The sequence below is a fragment of the Hypanus sabinus genome, chromosome 4, assembly GCF_030144855.1.
Source record: "Hypanus sabinus isolate sHypSab1 chromosome 4, sHypSab1.hap1, whole genome shotgun sequence".
NCBI classification, from domain to species: domain Eukaryota; kingdom Metazoa; phylum Chordata; class Chondrichthyes; order Myliobatiformes; family Dasyatidae; genus Hypanus; species Hypanus sabinus.
The window spans coordinates 98,090,247-98,118,242 of NC_082709.1; the positions used below are offsets into that span (position 1 = coordinate 98,090,247).

Here is a 27,996-nt window from a genome sequence, read left to right on the forward strand (position 1 = left end):
GTACCCAATCCCAGTACCCGCCCCTCCCTGTGAACCCATTTCCAGTACCCACCCCTCCCTGTTTAGCCAATCCCGGTACCCACCCCTCCCTGTGTACCCAATCCCGGTACCCGCCCCTCCCTGTGTACCCAATCCCAGTACCCACCCCTCCCTGTGTACCCCAATCCGATACTCCATCACTCCCTGTGTACCCAATCCCAGTACCCACTCCTCCCTGTGAACCCAATCCCAGTACCCACCCCTCCCTGTGTACCCAATCCCAGTACCCACTCCTCCCTGTGAACCCAATCCCAGTACCCATCCCTCCCTGTGTATCCAATCCCAGTACCCATCCCTCCCTGTGTACACAATCCCGGTCTCCCATTAGTCTCTGTGTACCCAATCCCGGTACAATCACTCCCTGTGTACCCAATCGCAGTACCCATCCCTCCCTGTGTATCCAATCCCAGTACCCATCCCTCCCTGTGTACACAATCCCGGTCTCCCATTAGTCTCTGTGTACCCAATCCCGGTACAATCACTCCCTGTGTACCCAATCCCAGTACCCACCCCTCCCTGTGTACCCAATCGCAGTACCCACCCCTCCCTGTGAACCCAATCCCAGTACCCACCCCTCCCTGTGTACCCAATCCCAGTACCCGCCCCTCCCTGTGAACCCATTTCCAGTACCCACCCCTCCCTGTGTACCCAATCCCGGTACCCACCCCTCCCTGTGTACCCAATCCCAGTACCCGCCCCTCCCTGTGAACCCATTTCCAGTACCCACCCCTCCCTGTGTACCCAATCCCGGTACCCACCCCTCCCTGTGTACCCAATCCCGGTACCCGCCCCTCCCTGTGAACCCAATCCCAGTACCCATCCCTCCTTGTGTATCCAATCCAAGTACCCATCCCTCCCTGTGTACACAATCCCGGTCTCCCATTAGTCTCTGTGTACCCAATCCCGGTACCCTCCCCTTCCTGTGTACCCAATCCCAGTACCCATCACTCCCTGGGTACCCAATCCCGGTACAATCACTCCCTGTGTACCCAATCCCGGTACCCATCACTCTCTGTGTACCCAATCCCGGTACAATCACTCCCTGTGTACCCAATCCCGGTACCCATCACTCTCTGTGTACCCAATTCCGGTACAATCACTCCCTGTGTACCCAATCCTGGTACCCATCACTCACTGTGTACCCATTCCTGGTGCTAAACCCTCCCTGTGTACCCAATCCCGGTATCCACCCATCACTCCCTGCGTACCCAATCCTGGTACCCATCACTCGATGTGTACACAATCCCGGTACAATCACTCCCTGTGTACCCAATCCCGGTACCCATCACTCACTGTGTACCCATTCCTGGTGCTAAACCCTCCCTGTGTACCCAATCCCGGTATCCACCCATCAGACCCTGTGTACCCAATCCTGGTACCCATCATTCCCTGTGTACCCAATCGTGGTATCCATCACTCACTGTGTACCCAATCCTGGTATCCATCACTCCCCATGTACCCAATCCTGGTATCCATCACTCCCCATGTACACAATCCTGGTATCCATCACTCCCTGTGTACACAATCCCGGTCTCCCATTAGTCTCTGTGTACCCAATCCCGGTACAATCACTCCCTGTGTACCCAATCCCAGTACCCACCCCTCCCTGTGTATCCAATCCCAGTACTCATCACTCCCTATGTACACAATCCCGGTACAATCACTCCCTGTGTACCCAATCTGGGTACCCACCCCTCCCTGTGTATCCAATCCCAGTACCCACCCCTCCCTGTAAACCCAATCCCAGTACCCACCCCTCCCTGTGTACCCAATCCCAGTACCCATCACTCCCTGTGTACACAATCCCGGTCTCCCATTAGTCTCTGTGTACCCAATCCTGGTACAATCACTCCCTGTGTACCCAATCCCAGTACCCGCCCCTCCCTGTGTACCCAATCCCAGTACCCGCCCCTCCCTGTGTACCCAATCCCAGTACCCAACCCTCCCTGTGTACCCAAATCCGATACTCCATCACTCCCTGTGTACCCAATCCCGGTACCCACCCCTCCCTGTGAACCCAATCCCAGTACCCATCCCTCCCTGTGTACACAATCCCGGTCTCCCATTAGTCTCTGTGTACCCAATCCCGGTACAATCACTCCCTGTGTACCCAATCCCAGTACCCACCCCTCCCTGTGTACCCAATCCCAGTACCCATCCCTCCCTGTGTATCCAATCCCAGTACCCATCCCTCCCTGTGTACACAATCCCGGTCTCCCATTAGTCTTTGTGTACCCAATCCCGGTACAATCACTCCCTGTGTACCCAATCCCGGTACAATCACTCCCTGTGTACCCAATCCCAGTACCCATCCCTCCCTGTGTATCCAATCCCAGTACCCACCCCTCCCTGTGTACCCAATCCCAGTACCCACCCCTCCCTGTGAACCCAATCCCAGTACCCGCCCCTCCCTGTGAACCCATTTCCAGTACCCACCCCTCCCTGTGTACCCAATCCCGGTACCCACCCCTCCCTGTGTACCCAATCCCGGTACCCGCCCCTCCCTGTGAACCCAATCCCAGTACCCATCCCTCCCTGTGTATCCAATCCCAGTACCCATCCCTCCCTGTGTACACAATCCCGGTCTCCCATTAGTCTCTGTGTACCCAATCCTGGTACAATCACTCCATGTGTACCCAAATCCGATACTCCATCACTCCCTGTGTACCCAATCCCGGTACCCTCCCCTTCCTGGGTACCCAATTCCGGTACAATCACTCCCTGTGTACCCAATCCCGGTATCCATCACTCACTGTGTACCCATTCCTGGTGCTAAACCCTCCCTGTGTACCCAATCCCGGTATCCACCCATCACTCCCTGTGTACCCATTCCTGGTGCTAAACCCTCCCTGTGTACCCAATCCCGGTATCCACCCATCAGACCCTGTGTACCCAATCCTGGTACCCATCATTCCCTGTGTACCCAATCCCGGTACCCATCACTCACTGTGTACCCAATCCCAGTACCCATCATTCCCTGTGTACCCAATCCCGGTATCCATCACTCCCTGTGTACCCAATCCTGGTATCCATCACTCACTGTGTACCCAATCGTGGTACTCATCACTCCCTGTCCTTCCGTTCCCGGTATCCATCACTCCCTCTGTACCAATTCCTGGAACCCATCAGTTACTGTGTACCCAAACGCAGTACCCACCATTCCCTGCGTATCCAATCCAGATACCCATCACTCCCTGTGTACCCAATCCTGGTACTCATCACTCCCTGTGTACCCAATCCCGGAACAATCACTCCCTGTGTATCCAATCCCAGTACCCACCTCTTCTGGTGTACCCAATACTGGTACCAATCACTCCCTGCGTACTCAATCCCAGCACCCATCACCACTCCCTGTGCAGCCATTCCCAATACCCACCATTCCCTGTGCACCCTATCCTGGAACAATCACTCCCTGTGTTCCCAATCCCGGTACCAATCATCCCCTGTGTACTCAATCCTGGTACCAATCACTCCCTGTGTACTCATTCCCAGTACCCATCACTCCATGTGCACACAATTCCAAACACATCAATCCCTGAGTATCCAATCCCGGTACCCACCATTCCTTGTGTACTCAATCCCAGCACCCATCAGTCGCTGTGTACTGAATCCATGTACCCATCACTCCCTCAAAACTGTGGTTCAGAAATAATTTTCCTCCTCGGTGTCATAAGTTTTACACAAGGAGTGTCCACCCCAGTCTGGTGGATTATGGGGAGACTACTGGATAATAGCTCCAGATTGTACAACAAATAATGGATAATCAAACCACAGAAAACCCTGTGTTGATAACTTGCTTCATTTCAATATATTACTCTGAAAAGATTACTCACACCATAGAAAAGACCAAATCGGCTGTCGGGAAAATAGGATGGCAGTAGTTTGTGTCCAAGACTCAGCAGAGGATCCTCGTAACCCCACAGCAGCTCCTCCACACTGTGAGTTTGAAAGATTGCACTGCTCTTCATGGCAAACAAGAAGGAGAAGAAAATTTTCTGGGATGCACCGATGTGTTTTAGTGATTCCAGCAGAGCCTAGGAAAGGGAACAGGAAAACATATAGTCTATCACATTCATACAGGCAAAATCTTTTCCAAAGTAGTGTAAACCCTGTCTAAGGATACTGCTGATCATTGATAGTGTGTGTGCATCACCACAAGGTCAATATTGATAGTCTGCTTCTAATTATTTTTGAGAAGTTGGTCTTTTTGAATTATCGCATGCCTCTGGGTAGAACACACCCAGGTAAACTGGTTGGTTATTGTCACATATATCCAGGAACAATGAAAAACGTTTTGCATGCCATTCTGCTCTGCAACTCAAACAAGAAGGATGAGACCATTTTCTGGCTGCCCCAATGGGCTTTTGCATTTCCAGCAGGGCCTAGAGAAGGGAATGGGGGAACACTTGATGATAATGTTTTGATGCTAGGCTAACACAACCTGTCAGGAACTAGCAATCATAAAGTGGAATAAAGAACTATTTATACATGATGTTACTTAGATATATTTATACCAAAATGCTTTTACTGCCATTCTTGGACACAATGGACAGCTCCCTCCACCATACCAAAATGATTACATGGAAATCGATGTTAAATGTGTTGCAGCCTCAAAATTCACATCCATTTTGCCAAGACAATTTAAGCCCCTCCAATCAGGTTTCCTCTCCTCAACTCAACCAAAACAAGTTTGTTCAAGGCTCCCAATGTCAGTTAATGTAATGAGCAGAAGATACAAAAGCTTGAGAACACGTACCTCCAGGGTCAAAGACAGGTTGTTAGAACATAGTCCTTAAAAGCATTGCTCTTCAACTAAATTCAAAATAATTGATATTAATCAATAGTAAATGTTAAATCCTCTCAGTCTGGCTGCTCAGAAAGATTGATGCAGGCAGACAGGAGAAAAGGTTCAAAGATGTGATACAACTGGGAGTACAATAACCACTATAACTGGTTCTAGGATGTTGATGCTTTGGAGAGGGTGCAGAAAAGGATGCTGTTGGAATTAGAGGGCATGTGCTATAATGAGACAAACTTGGGTTGTTTTCTCTGGAGCGGCAAAGGTTGAGAAAAGATATGATAGAGATTTGCAAGATTATAAAAGACGTAGGCTGAGTAGATGGACAGTATCTTTTCCCAGGGTTGAAATGTCTAATACAAGAGCACATGCATTTAAGGTGAGAGCGGTTGAGTTCAAAGGAGAGGTGCAAGTTTTTTTACATAGAGTGGTGGGTGTCTGGAGTACACTATCTGGGGTGGTGGTAGAGGCAGATACATTATGGATTTTTAAGATACGTTTAGATAGGCAAATGAATGCAAGGGAAATGGAAGAATATGGATATTGTGCATAGAGAAGGGATTAGTTTAGTTGGCCATTTGATTACTAATTTAATTGGTTCAGCACAATATTGTGGGCCTATTTCTGTGTTGTATTCTTCTACATTCTATGCTCTATGTTAAATACAAGGGGTGATTGATAAGTTTGTGGCCTAAGGCAGAAGGAGATGATATATACAGCTCTCGTTACATGTACATGCAGTTCAACTCTTTGAGTGATTATGCAGAAAATTTGAAGTTAATAACTCATCAGGGATGATTGATAAGTTTGTGGCCTAAGGTAGAAGGAGATGAGTTATTAACCAAACTTTCTGCATTATCAATCAAAGAGTTGAACTGGATGAACAAATGGTAAAATGGATCGGCAAATTTGCAGATGATACCAATTTTGGGGGTGTAGTGGACAGCAAGGAAGACTATCAAAACTTGCAATGGGATTTGGATCAGCTGGAAAAATGGGCTGAAAAATGGCGGAGGAATTTTGATAGGGTTGTAAAGAAAGAATTTGGCACATTGGCAATGGGGGCACAAGTAGGAGCGGTTATCCCCCACAGCTAGACATTTCCTCTAGCTCAATGCAGGGTCATCTACTAGAGACCTCAGCCTTGATATCATACGTTCATTGCCATTTTTGTTATTATTTGCGTTTCTTGGTTCTTATTTGTTCAGGGAGTAAATCGATTTTATTCTATTTTCAATGATACACTGACAGAAAAATATAGATGGCTAAGGACAAGGTAAAATTCATTTCTTTTAATGTAAATGGGCTATTAAATCCAATCAAACATAAGAGAATTTAATCCAAAATGAAAAAAGAACAAGCCCATGTAATATATTTACAGGAAACTCATTTAAGTGATAATGAGCATAAAAAACTAAAGAGAATGGGCTTCATTAATTTGTTTTTCTCCTCATATAAATCAGGACATAGGAGAGGAGTTGCTATTCTTATCTCAAGTAAGCTAAATTTTTAAAAAGTATTCGAAATCAGAGATAAAGAAGGCAGATATAGTCTGGTAAGAGGGAATATAGACAGCAATTCAGTTACTCTATTGAATATATACGCACCCACGGGAAGTGATATTGGTTTCTTTCAGAAAATTACTGATATTATGGTAACAGAAACAAGTGGGGGAGGCTTAAATTTACAATTCCAACCAAACTTAGACTCTTCCAATAGAAAAACCTATGAAACAAAATCTTTACATAAGAAAGTTAATACACTTTTTGAGGACGCTGGTTTAATTGATATATGGAGGGACCTTTTCCCTGACAGAAGGGATTACACTCATTATTCTGCTTCCCATTCTGTATATACAAGAATAGACTATTTCATAACGTTTGGAAAAGACAAAGACAAAATAAACACCTGCGGAATTGGGACAATAGATGTCAGTGACCATGCACCTATATATTTATCTGTTGATTTTAACCTACAACCAAAGAATACTATTTGGAAACTAAATTCAAGTCTACTCAATGATCCATACTTTAAGGAACAAATTAAAAAAGAAATTGGCCTCTACTTAGAATTTAATGATAATGGAGAGGTTTCACCTCCCATTTTATGGGATACTCTGAAGGCTGTCTTACGAGGGAAAGTTATAGCGATATCTTCATACAAGAAAAAAATAAGGAATAAAACATTAGAGGAATTACAAAATAGGCTGAAGAAACTAGAGAAAAAACACAAATTGAATTTGGCACAGGATACATTAGGGGATATTAAAAGAATTAGGAATAAAATAAATAGTTTGGCTACGCAAGAAATCAGGAAAAACTTAATGTTTCTGAAACAGAGACATTATGAAAGTGGATTGAAATCTATGAAAATACTGGCGTGGAAACAGAAAAAAAAAAGATAGCAGAAAATACAATTCATAGAATTAGGGACCCAAGAACGAAAATGATAAAAAATAAGCTAAGTGAAATTCAAGAAGCTTTAGAAGTGTTTTACAAAACGCTATATTCCAAAGTTCCAGGGGGAAGCATAACCCAAATTGACACCTTCTTGAATTCTCTAGAGTTACCCATTTTAAGCGAAGAACAAAATAGAATGATGACTGCTGACATAACTGAAGTTGAATTAAAAGCTGCAATTAGTAGGCTTAAATTAAGCAAGTCACCAGGATCAGATGGGTATATGGCAGAGTGGTACAAAGAATTTAAAAATGAGTTAATTCCTGTTTTACTCCCCACACTGAACTGGGTTCTAAAAAAGGCACAAATGCCACCTAGTTGGAAGGAAGCGATAATCTCAGCTATACCTAAAGAAGGCAAGGATAAAATGGAATGCGGGTCATTTAGACCAATATCCGTTTTTAATGTAGTTTATAGATTATTTACCTCCATCATGGCCAAACGATTAGAGGAGTTTCTACCCATACTGATACGTAATGATCAGACAGGTTTTATATGACAACGCCAGACTCAAGACAATATACGAAGGACACTTCATATTATGGATCATATACAAAAAAATAAAACTGAAGCAATAGTGATAAGGGTGGACGCTGAAAAAGCATTTGATTTGGTTAATTGGAATTTTCTTTACAGAGTTTTACATAGATTTGGTTTCCAAGACACAATTATTAAAACTATACAGACACTATATGGCAATCCAATTGCTAGGATTAAAATCAATGGATATTTATCAAATAGTCTTACCCTAGAAAGGGGCATGAGACAGGGTTGTGCATGGTCACCTCTACACTTTGTGTTATATCTGGAACTATTAGCTCAATACATCAGACAAAATGAAGATATCAAGGGAATTACTATTAAAGGGACAGAGCATAAATTGGCTTGTTATGCGGATGACATTTTGATCTATCTAGGGCAACCGACATACTCTTTACCTAAATTGATGCAATCCTTTGAACAATATGGTCAATTATCAGGATACAAGATCAACATAGATAAAACCCAATTACTTTCATATTACTATAGCCCACCAAGAGAAATTGAAAGTCAATTCCCCTGGGCATGGCACACAGAGTCTTTCAAATATTTGGGCATCATTATGCCAAAAGATTTGGCAAAATTATCAGAATGCAATTATCAGCTTTTATATAAAAAATTAAGGAAGATGTGGCAAAATGGAACCTGATTCCTTTTTTCAGTTTCAATTCAAGGATTGAGTCTATTAAAATGAATATACTGCCTAGACTGTTATATCACTTTCAGACCCTACCAATAGAGATTAACCAAAATCAATTCAATGAATGGAACAAGATGATTTCAAGGTATATTTGGCAGGGTTAAAGGCCTAGAGTTCATCTCAAAACTTTGCAACTAGCAAAGGGAAAGGGGGGATGGGGCCTGCCTTCTCTCAGAGATTATTATTTTGCAGCACAGTTGAGAGCTGTGATATGTTGGTGTAACCCATCATATGACGCTCAATGGGAAAACATTGAGGAGCGGATATGTCCCATCCCCATACAAGCAATTTTGGCTGATAACAACCTGCAAAGGTACATAAATACTATTGATAACCCATGGGTGAAATTGACTCTTAAAATATGGAAAACTACTATAAAAGAATATAATCTAGAGGGAAATATTGCAATTCTTAAATGGTGTGCATATGACTCGGATTTTACATCAAATAAATTGGATGCTAGATTTAAGGACTGGACAGCTAAAGGAATAACAGTTCTTTGCAACATAATGAAAGAAGGAACACTGTTCAGTTTTGAAATGCTTAAAGAGAAACACTTATTAGAAAAACAAGATTTTATTGGTATTTACAGATGTGACAATGTGTTAATAAGATGCTTAAAAATGTATCCAAGGCAAATACATGCTTGTTAGAGCTCTTTAGAAAGGCATAATTCAGATAATGGTAGTAGAATCATTTCAAGCATTTATAAGGAGTTGTCAAATCTTAAAACACATTCAACTTCATACATTAAAACAAAATGGGAGAAGGAAGGAGGGATAATTATATCTGAGGAAGAATGGACAACAATATGGAGATATCAATGGAAGTTTACCAGTTCACAGAAATGGAGGGAGTTTAGATGGAAAAACTTGATAAGATATTTTATTACACACTCTCAGAAATCCCATTATGATAGTGATCTCCCTGTTTCCTGGAGAAATTGTGGAAATCAAAATGCAAATCATTATCATATTTTTTGGGACTGCCCTGTTACCAAAAACTATTGGAGGGGGATACACAATGCCCTAAAAGACATCTTTAAATGTGAAGTACCCTTAGAGAGTAAGACCATATATTTTGGATATATACCTCAAGAATGGTTGAAAAGAGATAAATATTTAATGAATATACTGTTGGTGGCTGGTAAAAAGACTCTTACCAGGAAATGGTTATCACAGGAGAGCCCAACTTTAAATACATGGATGGAAATTACAATGGACATTTACAAAATGGAGAAGATAACAGCATCTGCTAACCATAAGCTGGAACAATTTGATTCATGCTGGGAAAAATGGTTTAACTACATAATGCCTCATAGGCCTGATTTTATACTCACAAATCAATGATTATGTTGTAAAAAAAAGATCACTCCCTACTTGTACATAATTCTTTCCTTTTGCTTGTGTTTTCTTTCCACTCTTTTCTATAAGTGTATACCTCAGATAAATACTTGGTGGAGATTTGTGATATATATGATTATATGATATATATGTACAATGTCTGAAATATATCTTAAGGTAATGTTTGTTTAATGATGAACTTCAGTAAAAAAATAAATTACAAAAAAAGAAAGGCAATAAAGAACATCTTGACATTTTTCCACAGTGCAACATAGCAACCAAAGGTCTTGATGTGATTTTTTGAATCTCAGCTTCAGCTCAAAGTCAGTTTGTAGTAACATCAGTTCTTCCTCCATCCTTCCTGTTAATTCCTCATTATGAGTGGTCAGAAATGGATTTACTACCCAATTTGGAATTTGGATCGCAAGAAGATCTTGAAATCTCTGTGCTATATTTTTCTTTAGCTCATATAACCATATAACAATTACAGCATGGAAACAGGCCATCTCGGCCCTTCTAGTCTGTGCCGACGCTTACACTCACCTAGTCCCACTGACCCACACTCAGCCCATAACCCTCCATTCCTTTCCTGTCCATATACCTATCCAATTTTACTTTAAATGACAATACCGAACCTGCCTCTACCACTTCTACTGGAAGCTCATTCCACACTCACTTGAGTAAAAAAATTCCCCCTTGTGTTACCCTTAAACATTTGCCCCCAACTCTCAACTCATGTCCTCTTGTTTGAATCTCCCCTACTCTTAATGGAAAAAGCCTATCCACGTCAACTCGATCTATCCCCCTCATTATTTTAAATACCTCTATCAAGTCCCCCTCAACCTTCGATGCTCCAAAGAATAAAGACCTAACTTGTTCAGCCTTTCCCTGTAATTTAAGTGCTGAAAACCAGGTAACATTCTAGTAAATCTTCTCTGTACTCTCTCTATTTTGTTGACATCTTTCCTATAATTTGGTGACCAGAACTGTACACAATATTCCAAATTCGGCCTTACCAATGCCTTGTACAATTTTAACATTACATCCCCACTCCTATACTCAGTGCTCTGATTTATAAAGGCCAACATACCAAAAGCTTTCTTCACCACCCTATCCACATGAGATTCCACCTTCAGGGAACTATGCACCATTATTCCTAGGTCACTCTGTTCTACTGCATTCTTCAATGTCTTACCATTTACAATGTATGTCCTAATTGGATTATTCCTACCAAAATGTAGCACCTCACACTAATCAGCATTAAACTCCATCTGCCATCATTCATCCCACTCTTCTAACTGGCCTAAATCTCTCTGCAAGCTCTAAAAACCTACTTTATTACCTACAACGCCACCTACCTTAGTATCATCTGTATACTTACTAATCCAATTTACCACCCCATCATCCAGATCATTAATGCATATGACAAAAACATTGGACCCAGTACAGATCCCTGAGGCACACCACTAGTCACCGGCCTCCAACCTGACAAACAGTTATCCACCACTACTCTCTGGCATCTCCCATCTAGCCACTGTTGAATCCATTTTACTACTTCAATATTAATACCTAACGATTGAACCTTCCTAACTAACCTTCCATGTGGAACCTTGTTAAAGGCCTTACTGAAGTCCATATAGACAACATCCACTGCTTTACCCTCATCAACTCTCCTCGTAACCTATTCAAAAAATTCAATAAGATTTGTCAAACATGACCTTCCACACACAAATCCATGCTGACTGTTCCTAATCAGACCCTGCCTATCCAGATAATTATATATACCATCTCTAAGAATACTTTCCATTAATTTACCCACCACTGACGTCAAATTGACAGGCCTATAATTGCTAGGTTTACTCTTAGAACCCTTTTTAAACAATGGAACCACATGAGCAATAAGCCAATCCTCTAGCACCATGCCCGTCTCTAATGACATTAGAAATATTTCTGTCAGAGCCCCTGCTCTTTCTACAGCAACTTTCCTCAAGGTCCTAGGGAATATCTTGTCAGGACCTGGAGATTTATCCACTTTTATATTCCATAAAAGTGCCAGTACTCCCTCCTCTTTAATTGTCATAGTTTCCATAACTTCCCTACTTGTTTCCCTTATCTTACACAATTCAATACCCTTCTCCTTAGTGAATACCGAAGAAAAGAAATCTCCCCCATTTCTTTCAGCTCCACACATAGCTGTCCACTCTGATTCTCTAAGGGACCAATTTTATCCCTCACTATCCTTTTGCTATTAATATAACGGTAAAAACCCTTCGGATTTATTTTCACCTTACTTGCCAAAGCAACCTCGTATCTCCTTTTAGCTTTTCTAAATTCTTTCTTGAGATTCTTCTTACATTCTTTATATTCCTCGAGCACCCCATTTACTCCATGCTACCTATATTTATTGTAGATCTCTCTCCTTTTCTGAACCAAGTTTCCGATATTCCTTGAAATCCATGGCTCTCTCAAACTTCTAACCTTTCCTTTCAACATAACAGGAACATAAAGATTCTGTACCCTCAAAATTTCACCTTTAAATGACCTCCATTTCTCTATTACATTCTTCCCATAAAACAAATTGTCCCAATCCACTCCTTCTAAATCCTTTTGCATCTCCTCAAAGTTAGCCTTTCTCCAATCAAATATCTCAACCCTGAGTCCAGTCCTATCCTTCTCCATAATTATATTGAAACTAATGGTATTGGGATCACTGGACCCGGAGTGCTCCCCAATACATACCTCCATCACCTGACCTATCTCATTCCCTAACGGGACATCCAACACTGCCCCTTCTCTAGTCAGTATCTCTGTATTACTGCAAAATACTATCCTGCACACATTTTACAAACCCCAAACCATCCAGCCCTTTTACAGAATGGGCTTCCCAGTCTGTGTGTGGAAAATTAAAATCTTCCACAACCACAACCTTGTGCTTACTACAAATATCTGCTATCCCCTTACAAATTTGCTCCTCCAATTCTTGCTCCCCATTAGGTGGTCTATAATACACCCCTATAAGTGTTACTACACCTTTCCCATTCCTCAGTTCCACCCAAATAGTCTCCCTAGATGAGCCCTCTAATCTATCCTGCCAAAGCACTGCTGTAATATTTTCTCGGCCAAGCAATGCAACACCTCCCCCTCTTGTCCTTCCAATTCTATCACACCTGAAGCAACGAAACCCAGGAATACTTAGTTGCCAATCACACCCCTCCTGCAACCATATTTCACTAATAGCTACATCATATTTCCTGGTATCAATCCATGCTCTAAGCTCATCCACCTTTCTTACAATGCTCCTAGCATTAAAATAGATGCATTTAAGAAACTCTCCACCTCTTCCTCTCTGTTTATCCCTAACAATGTGATCAACTTTATTATCTTTTTTTTCCTTCTCCCCTACATCTTCGGTCTGAGCTCTCCCCTTCTCTATCACCTGCCTATCCTCCCTCACACACTGTCTACTAGCTTTCTCTATTTTTGAACTAACCTCCTCTCCCCTAGTCTCTTCAAATTGATTCCCACCCCACAACCATTCTGGTTTATAGTCTCCTCAGTAGCCTTAGCAAATCTCCCCACCAGGATATTGGTCCCCCTGGGACTCAAGTGTAACCCGTCCTTTTTGTACAGGTCACACCTGCCCTAAAAGAGGTCCCAATGATCCAGAAACTTGAATCCCTGCCCCCGCTCCAAGCCCTCAGCCACGCATTTATCCTCCACCTCATTCCATTCCTACTCTCACTGTCGCATGGCACAGGCAGTAATCCCGAGATTACTGCCTTTGTGGTCCTTCTTCTCAACTCCCTTCCTAACTCCCTATATTCTCCTTTCAGGACCTTTTCCCTCTTCCTACCTATGCCATTGGTATCTATATGTACCACAACCTCTGGCTCTTTACCCTCCCACTTCAGGATATCTTGGACATGATTAAAAACATCCTGGACCCAGGCACCAGGGAGGCAAACTACCATCCGGGTCTCCTGATTGCGTCCACAGAATCGCCTATCTGACCCCCTAACTATTGAGTCCCCTATCACTACTACCTTCCTCTTCCCTTCCCTACCCCTCTGAGCTACAGGGCCAAACTCTGTGCCGGAAGCACGGCCACTGTTGCTTCCCCCAGATAGGCTGTCCCCCCCCCCCAACAGTACTCAAACAGGAGTACTTACTGTCAAGGGGTACAGCCACTGGGGTACTCTCTAGTACCTATCACCCTGGAGCACCCATCTCACTCTTGTGGAGTACGCCCACAACTCCCTGGTCAGCACCACCACCAGAGTGTCTCCCTTCGGATGCTCCCTCGGTTACCAATCCCCTCTGTTTCCTGCCCATGAAGACAACATCACCGTGCCTTTAGTTCAGGCCCATCTATGCCAGTGCCACAAGGTCTGGAAGGAAGCACGCTCGGCCCTGCTCCACTCCGCTGACCACAACCAGAGGATTGCCGATCGCCGTCGAATTCCTGCACCCAACTATCAGCCTGCTCAGAAGGTTTAGCTCTATTCAAAAGACATCCCCCTTAAGAATAAACCCAAGAAACTCGCCCCTCATTACCTCAGACCATTCGAAATTGAGAGCATCATCAACCCCTTGGTGGTCAAGCTCAAACTGCTCAGATCCATGCACATTCATCCCATGTTCCATGTCTCACAGCTGAAACCTGTGTCTGTCAGCCCTTTGTGCCCTCCTGCTGAACCCCCTCCACCCACCCGGGTCATCGACAACTACCCAGCTTACACCGTCCGGTGAGTACTGGATGTGCGCCGCCGAGGCAGGGGTCACCAGTACCAGGTTGATTGGGAGGGATACTGTCCTGAGAAGCGCACCTGGATTACCCGCTCTTTCATCTTGGATTCCTCCCTCATCCAAGATTTCCATCGAGACATCCGGACAAGACCTGGTGGTTTGCCTGGAGGCTCCCGTTGAGAGGGGTGGGGGTACTGTCAAGATCCTGACCCTTAGTTTCTCATTTTTGCCTAATTCCCTTTGATTGTGCTATGGTTCCGACCATTAATTCCCCATTTTCTCCTAATTCCCTTTGATGGCAGCACACCTGGTTTTCATGAAGACCTGCAGCATAAGAACCCTGGCTTTGCAACCACTAGTTGCCAGATCGTTGGTTTTGCCAGTGTGGTAATTAACATTTCCTGGCTGCTTAGGATTGTGTGTTGTTATGATCCCAGCCCCCTCCTTTGTGAGAATCCCAAGAGCACCCGTCGAAAGGGGGGGAGGGTCAGTAGACCCAGTCGGGGGGAGAGAGAGAGAGAGAGACAGACGTGCCAAATTGCAGGTCCCACCAGGGATACAGAATAAAGACAACAGCGACTATTGTCTCATGGAGACCACGTGAAAAGCCCTTGGGCAAGGTGGGCTGGTTGAGAGAGAGATTGCATCATCACAACCTGATGACACCTGCGACCCCGTGAGGAAGTATAAAGGAGAGTCTCAGGGGGACAGCCCGCTCAGACGCACCAAGAAGACACGAGAGTCTTCCCGCAGCAGCGGGAAGCCATTCTGAAGGAAGCCACGTGCATTAGATTCCGGGATTGGAATCTGTGGCTGGAATCACAGAAAACCGCTTTAACTGGCATCGGGGAGAGGAAGCCAACGCTCCCCCGATTTCACGGAAGATTCATCGAAACTCGGCAAATTCTTTCTCTTCTCCCCCAATCTCTCTCTCTCGGTTGCCCCACGTGAAACCCAGCGATTTTCAAAGGGCTGAGGCCTGCAGCCTTCTGAGTGACTTTTATATTTCCAACGGACAATCTATTAACCCCTAGACATCAGCAGAGCTCACTTCTTAATGATGATTATTAATATACCGGCGCTTTAGATTGAGTGTTGACAATGTGCACTATCTGAATGTATGTATTAACCCTACTTTTGTGTCCCTTTACGAATAAAACGTTTGAAAATAGTGACATCAGACTTCAATGGACCTCTCTATCTTTGCTGGTAAGTTGTCCAGTTACGGGATTCATAACAGTTGGGGTTCTTGTCTCGGGATTTGACACCAAATTGGGAGGCCAGTGAATCGGGCTTGTAAATCAAAAACTTGAATCTGGTTACGCGGGTAGCCAGACGGGAAACCAGCAAAGATGGACGTGGGTGAATTTATGGAAAACCCAACGGTGGGGGCGCTAGAGCCGGCCACAAAATCAGACTTGTTAAATTTAGTGAAGGGGTTGAACCTCACAGAAGTGAGGTCGTCCATGAAAAAGCGGGAGGTACGAAGGGCCATAACCCAGTATTACATTGGGAAGAAGGTGTTTGAAGCTGAGGTATTGGGAGATATCCCTGAAGAGGTACCATCAAGTGGGACGGTTCAGTTAGAGGTGGAGAAATTGAAGTTGGAACGTGAAATTAAGTTAAAAGAGCTGGAAGCGGCAGAGAGAGAGAGGGAAAGGCAAAGGCAGCATGAAATTCACCTAAAGAGGCTAGAAGCAGAAGAGAAAGAGAAGGAACGGGCCGAGAAAGAGAAACAGAGGCAACATGACTGGGAAATTGAGAAGATGAAGAACGAGCGAAGAGATCAAGGGTTAGACCAAGCAGAGCGGTTTAATGTTAGTAGGGAGTTGAGATTGGTGCCCCCGTTCGAGGAGGCAGATGTCGATAGTTATTTCTTGCTTTTTGAAAAGGTGGCAGTAAATCAGAAATGGCCAAAAGAGCAGTGGGTGGCGTTGTTACAAAGTGTGTTAAAGGGGAAGGCCCAACGAGCATATGCGGCCTTGTCCCTGGAGGAGGGAGAAGCGGAGAATTATGATGAGGTAAAGAAGGCCATTCTCCGGACTTACGAATTGGTACCTGAGGCCTATAGACAAAAGTTTAGAAATTTAAGGAAAGGGTGGAATCAAACGTATACCGAACTAGCCCATGAGAAGGGGGTGCTCTTGGACCGTTGGTGCACCGCGGAAAGAGTGGGCGAGGATTATGGGCGTCTCAGGGAGTTGTTTTTGATTGAGGAATTTAAAAGTTGTGTTCCGGAGGAGATCCGGGTGTATTTGAATAAGAAGCCGGATAAGTCCATTTCAGAATTTGCCAGGTTGGCGGACGAATATGCCCTAACCCACAAGACAAAGACTCCCTCGAATAAAGGTCCCCAGAGAGACCGTGGGAACGATCGAGAAAGTCCGACGAGTGAGGCAGAGGTTCCACTGGGAGCTAGCGGTAAGGTTGAGGGGGAAAGGCAAGACGGCCAGAGGGCTCCGGGTTTGACCTGTTTTAATTGTGGAAAGGAGCGGCACATTGCATCTCGATGCTTTGCTCCGAGGAAGGAGATAGGAAGAGGGAAAACCACAGTCCCTATCGGGTGTGCCGTGGTAATCAGCAAATCGACCAGAGAGCCGAAGGTAGACAGAGTACGAGAGGGCTCTGGGAGTTGTCTGTCACACGGAACCGTGTCTGTGACGGAGGGAGACACACCAGTTCCCGTACGAATCTGGAGGGATACAGGCTCTGAATTATCCCTGGTTAGCCATAAGGTACTAGAATTTGGTCGGGAAATGGGCATGGTAAAGGTGGAAGGAATAAATAAACGGACAGAAATGGTGCCCTTATATAAGGTCATTCTGGATTGTGAGCTGGGGTATGGATCAGTTGAAATAGGGGTGCCCTCAGAATTCCCGAGAGATGACGTGGACATCCTGCTGGGAAACGACTTAGCAGGGGGTAAGGTTTGGTCAGCCATGCTGCCGACCTGCCGACCGGCGAGTGTGGTGGCCCCGCCCCTAGTGCCCAAGGACCATCTCGCCGGCGCGGTCTCTCGCAGCCTGTCGAGAGAGAGAGAGCTGTGAACGAGAGCAGTTTAAATCTGGCCAGTTTTGATTTGGCCGAGACGCCTTTGCTGACCCTGTGCCATGAGGGTTTAGAGGGTGGTAAGACGAAGAGTAGTAAAGTGAAAGGGGGTAAGGGAGAGGAGATAGATCTGCCCTTAGCGAAGAGAAAGGTTCTAAAGGTAGGAAATAAAGATGAGAAACACATAAAGCTGTTAAAAGGTCCAGAGTTGGACATGGATGATCTGTCTGGTTTGGCAGAATTGTTTGAAGAACTTGAGAGTTCTAAAGGTGTTCCCGATAATGAGGTGAGGGCAGTCCTAGATGGAAAGGGTATCCTTGCCTCAAAGGAGTCTGCTGAAAAGGCCGAGGAGGTTGTTTCAGCTCGCAGGGTTGCGCCTTCCCCGGGTGGGAGCTGCCCAGAGAGTAACTGGGAGGATCGGGGGAAGTTAGAATTTGAAAAAGGTACGGGTGTTGAAAGCCTGGAAGAGGCCAATGTCCCGTTTGAGTGTGTCCGAGATGGGGATGCACGAGGTGCTGAACCTGGTAACGGGGCTCAGAAGAAGTCTGAGGTATCTGATTCAGTGGAACGGGGCGGCCGTCCTTGTGGGTCAGATGGACTTGGTTCAGTGGGAAAAGGGTTAACCTTGGTAACCGGGGGAAGTGTGAGTTCCCCGGTGTTTGTACTCGAAGGTGGGTTCAAAGTTAACGCCAAATTTAAGAATGGGGGGGGTGAGGATTGTTAGCGAAGGAAACGAAAAGTCTGTAGTTTCCAAATCGAAGGAAGAAATCTTAAACCTGGCAGATCACTCACAGAGTGAGCCGGGGAATAGCGGGGCCCCCCACTCTATTGTTATGCCAGGATGGGGTGTGAAAAGGCTGCCTTCGACATGCTACTTGAGCAAAGAGTTCGAATCAAACACCAATAACCTGAAGGGGACTGATAAAAGGGCCAGCCACCTGGGTAAAATCGAAGAATTGGGTGAAAAGGGTCTAAGTTTGGGGCATGGTGTGGAAAAAATAACCCCAATGAACGAGGCTGGCGGGAGTTCACCACGAAAAATTACTCCAGTTCCCCACAGGGGGGCTCGCCGAAAAAGAGGCGACGGTTAATGGGGATGCCATTGTTAGACAGCCAGGCAGGTTGAACAGGTTTGCGCCAAAGCCTGTGAATAATAAAGACAGCCCTTTGGAGACCTGCCGGTTAAGTTAAACGACTGAAATGATTAGTATTCGCGTAAACTTTTGTAAATGCACCTAAGCTAAGGTCACACCTCCTTAGTTTTGTTGCTTAGGAAAAAAAATAAATAGGTGGTTATTGAATTGAAGTCTGATGTACAGTTCGCAATGTTAGGACATTAAAGAAAGGGACACTGTAATCGTTAACTATTTAGATACTGACTTGAATGTATAACGGTAGTATTTTGTGAAAAGAAAAACTTGTGTATTGTGTTAGATTCAAAACTCCTGTAAGACTGTGGACCACTCCGTTTTAACCGCTGGTAAAAATGTTTTTTAAGAGGGGAGGTGTTATGATCCCAGCCCCCTCCTTTGTGAGAATCCCAAGAGCACCCGTCGAAAGGGGGGGAGGGTCAGTAGACCCAGTCGGGGGGAGAGAGAGAGAGAGACAGACGTGCCAAATTGCGGGTCCCACCAGGGATACAGAATAAAGACAACAGCGACTATTGTCTCATGGAGACCACGTGAAAAGCCCTTGGGCAAGGTGGGCTGGTTGAGAGAGAGATTGCATCATCACAACCTGATGACACCTGCGACCCCGTGAGGAAGTATAAAGGAGAGTCTCAGGGGGACAGCCCGCTCAGACGCACCAAGAAGACACGAGAGTCTTCCCGCAGCAGCGGGAAGCCATTCTGAAGGAAGCCACGTGCATTAGATTCCGGGATTGGAATCTGTGGCTGGAATCACAGAAAACCGCTTTAACTGGCATTGGGGAGAGGAAGCCAACGCTCCCCCGATTTCACGGAAGATTCATCGAAACTCGGCAAGTTCTTTCTCTTCTCCCCCAGTCTCCCTCTCTCGGTCGCCCCACGTGAAACCCAGCGATTTTCAAAGGGCTGAGGCCTGCAGACTTTCTGAGTGACTTTTATATTTCCAACGAACAATCTATTAACCCCTAGACATCAGCAGAGCTCACTTCTTAATGATGATTATTAATATACCGGCGCTTTAGATTGAGTGTTGACAATGTACACTATCTGAATGTATGTATTAACCCTACTTTTGTGTCCCTTTACAAATAAAACGTTTGAAAATAGTGACATCAGACTTCAACGCACCTCTCTATCTTTGCTGGTAAGTTCTCCAGTTACGGGATTCATAACAATGTTCTAAATTTTGATTCAGTACCGAGATTTACCTGTCAAACTTAGTCTCTTCGTGTCAAGGGAATTCTTTTAAGTTCTACTCCAGTTCTGAGGTTTACCTGTGTAACCCAGTCTCTCCGAGTCAAGATAAGGATTCCAAGTTTACTCCAGTACCGAGGTTTACCTGTGTAACTCCGTCTCTCCGTGCCAAGAAAAGTTTTGTCTGCCGCTTCCCTTTCTACACTCCGTGTCAAGATAAATTCTGCCTGCCTCCTGCTTACCTGCACTCCCTCCTGTTTACCATTCAACACTCACACCCATGTCTGCATCCTAACTCAATATCCGTGCCTGTGTCCTGCATTTGAGTTTGCCACGTTCATTGCAACAGTTTCTTTAGCTAGAGAGTAATGAATCTGTGGAATTCATTGCTGTAGTTTGCTGTGGAGGCCAGGTGTATTTAAGGCAGAGGTTGACAGATTCTTGATTTGTTAAGGTATGAAAGGATTGGGGGAAAAGGCAGAGATGAGAGCTGAGAGGGAAAATTGGATCAGCCATGATGAAATGGTGGAGAAGACTCACTGGGTCAAATGGCCTAATTCTGCTCCCCTATCTCCTGGTTTAATTGGTTCGTTTGTAAGGACATTTTCTCACAATAGACGCATTGGCTGCTGTTGGTGATTGGTGTTAGTAAACATCCTTATTTCAGATTTTCCACACCATACACTTTTTTGTTTTGTTTTCTCCTGTTGTTAATGACCATGGTTGTCACCTGTTGTTTAAATCCAATCTCAATAGTCCGTGAGCCTGGGCCACTGGTATCATCTGGGGGTGTAATTCTTATTGTGATTTCTAGAAGAATGAATTGGGAGAAATTGTTATAGGAAACAGAGAAATGGCAACAGAATTTAATGCGTACTTTAGATCTGTCTTCACTAGGGAGGACACAAGCAATCTCCCAGATGTATAGATGGGCCAGGGTCATAAGATATCAGAGGAATTGAAACAGATTGACATTAGGAAAGAAACTGTGATGAGTAGACTGATAGGACTGAAGGCTAATAAATCCCCGGGTCCAGATGGTCTGCATCCGAGGGTTCTAAAAGAGGTGGCTCAGGAAATTGCGGATGCATTGGTAATCATTTTCCAATGTTCCTTAGATTCAGGATCAGTTCCTGAAGATTGGAGAGTGGCTAATGTTATCCCACTTTTCAAGAAGGGAGGGAAGGAGTCATGGGGAAGATGCTTGAGTCCATTATTAAGGACAAAATAGTGGCACATCTTGATGGCAGAAATAGGATTAGGCCGAGCCAGCATGGATTTACCAAGGGCAAATCATGCTTGACTAATCTGTTGGAGTTTTTTGAGGGTGTAACAAGGATGTTAGACGAGGGTAAGCCAGTGGATGTTGTGTACCTAGATTTTCAGAAGGCATTCGATAAGGTGCCACATAGGAGATTGGTGAGTAAAATCAGAGCTCATGGCATTGGGGGCAGGGTTTCAACATGGAAAGACAACTGGTTGGCAGATAGAAAGCAAAGGGTAGCAGTGAATGGGTGTTTCTCGGACTGGCTGGAGGTGACTAGTGGGGTACCACAGGGCTCTGTATTGGGACCACAGCTCTTTACGATTTATGTCAACGATTTAGATGAGGGCATTGAAAACTATATCAGCAAGTTTGCTGACGATACTAAACTGGGTGGCAGTGTGACATGCGAAGAGGACGTTAGGAGAATACAGGGAGACTTGGATAGGCTGGGTGAGTGGGCAGATACTTGGCAGATGTCATTCAATGTGAATAAATGTGAAGTTATCCACTTTGGAAGCAGGAACAAGAGGGCAGAGTATTGTCTGAACGGTGTAGAGTTCGGTAAGGGAGAAATGCAAAGAGACCTAGGAGTCCTAGTTCACCAGTCAATGAAGGTGAATGAGCAAGTGCAACAGGCAGTGAAGAGGGCAAATGGAATGTTGGCCTTTGTTACAAGGGGAATTGAGTACAAGAGCAAGGATGTCCTTTTGCATTTGTACAGGGCCCTGGTGAGACCACACCTGGAATATTGTGTACAGTTTTGGTCTCCAGGTTTAAGGAAGGACATTCTGGCAATTGAGGAAATGCAGCGTAGATTCACTAGGTTGATTCCTGGGATGGCAGGGCTGTCTTACGCAGAGAGATTGGAGAGATTGGGCTTGTACACGCTGGAATTGAGGAGATTGAGAGGGGATCTGATTGAAACGTTTAAGATAATTAAAGGATTTGATAGGATTGAGGCAGGAAATATGTTCCAGATGTTGGGAGAGTCCAGTACCAGAGGGCATGGATTGAGAATAAGAGGTCAGTTATTTAAAACAGAATTGAGGAAGAGCTTCTTCTCCCAGAGAGTTGTGGAGGTGTGGAATGCACTGCCTCGGAAGACGGTGGAGGCCAATTCTCTGGATGCTTTCAAGAAGGAGCTAGATAGATATCTGATGGATAGGGGAATCAAGGGATATGGGGACAAGGCAGGGACTGGGTATTGATAGTGAATGATCAGCCATGATCTCAGAATGGCGGTGCAGACTCAAGGGGCCGAATGGTCTACTTCTGCATCTATTATCTATTGTCTATAAAATATGTGATAGCATTGCAGCAGTGGTAGCTTTCAAATGGGAGGGTGATCTTCTTGAAAGAAGACAAGTCTTTGTTTGGACGCAACATAGCAGCAGTAGAAGAGCAACTCCCAGGAAACTCTGCTACTTCGGCTGATGGAATGAGTTTGATCCAAAGAGTGAAAGGTAATCAAGTTACTTTCAGAGATGTTGCACAACGATTCTGGGTATGGCTCTGAGGGAAGGCAGTCAGAGTAGCAGAATAGATGTTGTGTTCGACACATACAAGGAGAACTCTATCAAGACTAGTGAAAGATCTCTATGGGGTGAAGAGACTGGTCATGAGTTGCAAGGTATCACAGGCACACAGATGGTGAGGCAGTGGAGGGGCTTCCTGACCAACATCAGTAACAAAAATAGTCTCATTAGCTTAGTCCATGAATGGAGGAAGGCGGAGGAGTACAGAGCAAAGCTACAGGAGAGGATTCTGTATGCAACTGTGAATGACAAATGTTACAGAATCACATCTCAAGACAGTGAGGAGGTGTCAGCTGCCTACTTCTCCATGCTGCCCGTGCCACAAGAGAGGGATACCAATCTGTAGTGATTTGCTCAGAAGGCATGGATGTCTTTATCATGTCTTTAGCATTTTGTGACAAGATTGAGGCCCCATTCTTCCAGAAGTGTGGCAATAGAACCCTTACAAGGCTTGTAGACTTCAGGAAGGTTGCTGCTACTGTTGGCATGGAGGTTTGTAGGGCTCTCATCGGGTTGCACACATATACAGGATGTGACACTGTCAGCGCTTTTACAGGGAAAGGGAAAACAAGTGCCCTAAAACTTCTGACCAGCAACAGGGAAACTCAGGACACATTCTTAGAGTTTGGTCAGGAATGGGACCTCTGCCCATAACTGATGGACAAACTCCTGCATACCCGAAAAGCATCGACCACCAAGGTCAATGAGCTCAGGTATCATCTTTTCTGTGCCAGAAAAGGTGAAATCGAAAGTTATTAACTCCAACCATGCAAGGACAGCTTAACAAAACATGCACAGTGAGCCAGCTACCGGGCTGGTATATGGAGAAGATGTTTGGAGAAGGACTCACATGTGCCAAGCCCTGTTGGCAGAGGATGGAAGATGGACAGAGAAGAAGAAGCTGAACAGCTGGTGGTGCACTAGATGGAAGGCCAGCCAACACCTGATGCCGTCCTGGATCTACTGGCCTGTAACTGTCCAAAAAAATGTTCACTCCCAAAATGTACGTGTGTTGCAAATGGCCTCAGGTGTACTGACGTGTGTAGACTGACAGACTGTGAGAACCAGGCATCCACCTCAGAGAGTGTGGAAAGTTCAGATGAAGATGTGGAAGGCTTGGAAGATTATTATGATTATTTCAGTAGAAGTGGTAGAGGCAGGTTCGGTATTGTCATTTAAAGTAAAATTGGATAGGTATATGGACAGGAAAGGAGTGGAGGGTTATGGGCTGAGTGCAGGCCAGTGGGACTAGGTGAGTGTAAGCGTCAGCACGGACTAGAAGGGCAAATGTTACAGAATGGCCTGTTTCCGTGCTGTAATTGTTATATGGTTATATATTATTAATAGGTTATGAAAGTATTGACTACCATCGCTGTGATCAATAAAGGGGAAAGTTATGACAACCTACATTCATTTCCTGCTACCACCTGTAAAAATTCTTTCATTTTCCCCATGACTTTGTGGGTTTCCTCAGGGTGCTCCAGTTTCCTCCCGCAGTCCAAAGATGCCCTGGTAATTGGTAATTGTAACAGTAATTGTGATTAGGTTAGGATTAAATCAGGGGGTTGCTGAGCAATGCAGCTTGAAGGTCTGGAAGGGACTGCTCTGTATCTCAGTAAGTAAATAAATCAATCATAAGGCATGTGTTGGCAATGATAAATTGGGAAGCTGCTTTACAAGGTGTGACAGTAAATCGAAGAATCCAAGAATATTCATAATTAATACATAGCTTACAAGTAATATACAGTAAACACAAAGTACACTGCAGATGCTGTGGTCAAATCAACACATACAAACAAGCTGGAGGAACTCAGCAGGTTGGGCAGCATCTGTGGAAATGAGACTGCTCGTTTCCCCGGATGCTGCCCGACCTGCTGAATTTCTCCAGCTTGTTTGTAAGTAATATACAGGCTGTCCCTTAGTTCCGATCCTGATGGTTGTTTCTATAGTGAATATATTTTTTGGAAGTCAGAAGTGAACAGGAAGAGTGTGTGAGAGAGGACCACATAGACAGCTGTGATGAGAATGAGCAGGTAGGGGAAGAGTGGCTTCCAGTCAGCCTCACAGACTCATTGAGTGAAGATCCTCCCAACACTCAGCATTCCCTCCTCTGTTTGGCTTGACTCAGCCCCCAGTTGTTGTGGTTCGGGTGAGAAGGGGTGAATACACATGAAAATGACACGCTCCTAAACAAAATGGCCATCCCTACACGGCAGAAGATGATTGCAATCCCCATATCAGCCAGCAAATCCAACCCATCTATCCTGCTGTCTCTCAAACACATTCTTAACGTAGCGTGTTCCTGTAGAGTTAATGGAAAATTGTGGATCTGTAGGTTCCTTTAAAGCAAAAATAAACATCAGCAAAGTTATCTAGTGGTGACTATCTGATGAATTTTAAATGAGCGTTAGACTAAGGAAAAATAGTAATGCTGAGAACTGGGAGATTTCAGCAAAGGACTGAAACATTGATAAGGAAAGGGAACATTACACAAGATGGAAAATTACAAACACTGCCAGAGTTTCTATGGGTATGCCAAAAAGAGAAAGAAGGCTGCTGAAGTTAATGCGCTAAAGTTAAAGTTAATGTTCAATCCCACAGACAGAGATAGGGGAGATTACAATGGATAAGAAAAAGGCAGGTACGTTACTAAGTATTTTGTCTGACAAGACCGAGAAAACTTTTCAGATACATTGATTGTATATTTCAGATACAATAGCGTAGCAGTTAATACGAAGCCATTACAGCTCAGACCATCGGAGACCGAAGTTCAATCCCAGCATCCTCTGTAAGGAGTCTCTGTACATCCTCGCTGTGGAACACCTGGGTTTCCCCCTGGTGCTCCAGTTTCCTCCCACATTCCAGAGGCATGCTGGCTAGGTTAATTAGTCATTCTATAATTGTCCCCTCGCAAAATCAAAGGGGCTGCTTGTGGACTACAGGAGGAATGGAGACAGTCTAATCCCGATACACATCAATAGATCTGAGGTTGAGAGGGTAAACAGCTTTAAGTTCCTCAGCATCCACATCACTAAGGACCTCACGTGGTCTGTACACACCAGCTGCATAGTGAAAAAGGTACAACAACGCCTCTTTCATCTCAGATGGTTGAGGAAGTTTGGTATGGACCCCCAGATCCTAAGAACTTTCTACAGGGGTGCAATTGAGAGCATCCTGACTGGCTGCATCACTGCCTGGTATGGGAATTGTACTTACCTCAATCGCAGGACTTTGCAGAGAGTAGTGTGGGCAGCCCAGCACATCTGTAGATGTGAACTTTCCACTAGTCAGGACATTTACAAGGACAGGTGTGTAAAAAGTGTCCATAGGATCACTGGGGACCCAAGTCACCCCAACCACAATCTATTCCAGGTGCTACCATCCAGGAAGTGGTAACGCAGCATAAAAGCCAGGACCAACAGGCTCCAAGACAGCATCTTCCACCAGGCCATCAGACTGATTAACTCACACTGATTTGAGTGCACTCTATATTACATTGACTGTTCTATTTATTATAAATTACTATGATTACACATTGCACATTTAGATGGAGACATATCGTAAAGATTTTTACTCCTCATTTACGTGAAGGATGTAAGAAATAAAGTCAATTCAATACAATTCAATTCAATTATTGTTTCCATGCTGTATTGCCCTAAGATTCTACGACTCTACAATAGTGGCTATTAAAATTACATCTGAAATATCGTGCCCAGATCAGATCTCTCTATTCAACAAATTTCTGAAAGAAGTGCCATGAACTTGGTTCATGCTGTGCCAGTGTGGGATGATGGTAGGCTTTAACAAGGTGAGATTTAGCATTCTGGGCCTGTACTCTCTTGAGTTTGTAAGAATAAAAGATGATCACATTGAAAGATACAAAATTTATACAGAGCTTGATGGAATTCAGCAAGCATGTTTCTCCTTGCTTAGTGTCCAGACTCAGTCACTTCAGAATGAAAAAGAAAATACTTCACCCACATGATAGAGAATCTTTGGATTTCTAAACCCAAGAGGGGAGTGGAGACAGTTACTAAGTATGTTCAAACAAGATCAATAACTTTTTGGATTTAAGGCAATGGAGAGACACAATGTCAGTATCAGATATCCTTGTATCTACAGGAGATCTGTGCCTCTTTTTGATCATTTGTGTATCAACAGCATCAAGGCTCAACTTTATTCACCAAATACATTGATCTGAATCAGGAAGTTGCTGTTGTGTGTAGGCATTACATGCAACAAGAATACAGAATAAAAAATGATATAAAATTGTTAGAAGTACAGATAAGGAATAAAATCTTATATCATCTGATAAACTTGAAAGAGTAATTCTACCTGACCTTCTATTTTAAATTCATCACCTGCAGCTTTTTAAAAATTTTCATAATTCCCCAAGTTTATTTGATCTTCTAGGTCAGCATCCTTCACTATTTGCAGTGCAGTGGCAAGCATTTCAAACCAGTTTTTGCATTTCCTGTGGTCTCCCTTAGTCTGAACCAATCTAACATCATGCTATTTCATTGTCAAACACTCCTGAAACTTCTGTTGTCCATATCCCTGCAATTTTTGTATAACCCTCCCTGGCCACATTCATGAATCTCCTGGTTGAGATGCTAGTCCCAGTTTTAGTTCCATCTTTGCTGTCCTTGATTTGGAAACACAGAAACAGAGAAAACCTACAGCACAATACAGGCCCTTCAGCCCACAAAGTTGTGCCGAACATGTTCCTTCCTTAGAATTTACTAGGGTTACACATAGCCCTCTGTTTTTCTAAGCTCCATGTACCTATCCAAAAGTCTCTTAAAAGACCCTATTGTACCCACCTTCACCACTGTTGCTGGCAACCCATTCCATGCACTCACCACTCTCTGAGTAAAAAACTTACTCCTGACATCTCCTCGGTACCTACTCCCCAGCACCTTAAACCTGTGTCCTCTTGTGGCAGCTATTTCAGCCCTGGAAAAAAGCCTCTGACTATCCACATGATCAATGCACATCATCTTATACACCTCTATCAGGTCACCTCTCATCCTCCATCGCTCCAAGGAGAAAAGGCCAAGTTCACTCAACCTGTTTTCATACCACCTCCCCAATCCAGGTAATATCCTTGTAAATCTCCTCAGCACCCTTTTTATGGTTTCCACATAATTTCTGCAGTGAGGTGACCAGAACTGAGCACA

At 44.3% G+C, this 27,996-nt stretch overlaps 1 protein-coding gene across 1 annotated transcript in view; it reads right to left on the minus strand.

Annotated features, from left to right (window-relative positions):
* LOC132393017 (lysosome membrane protein 2-like) overlaps window positions 1-27,996 on the minus strand; it is a 525,473-nt gene that overhangs the window by 449,872 nt on the left and 47,605 nt on the right. Inside the window, exon 5 of the mRNA XM_059967708.1 lies at window positions 3,873-4,073. Coding sequence (XP_059823691.1) covers window positions 3,873-4,073 — 201 coding nt within the window. The remainder of the gene's footprint in view (window positions 1-3,872; window positions 4,074-27,996) is intronic.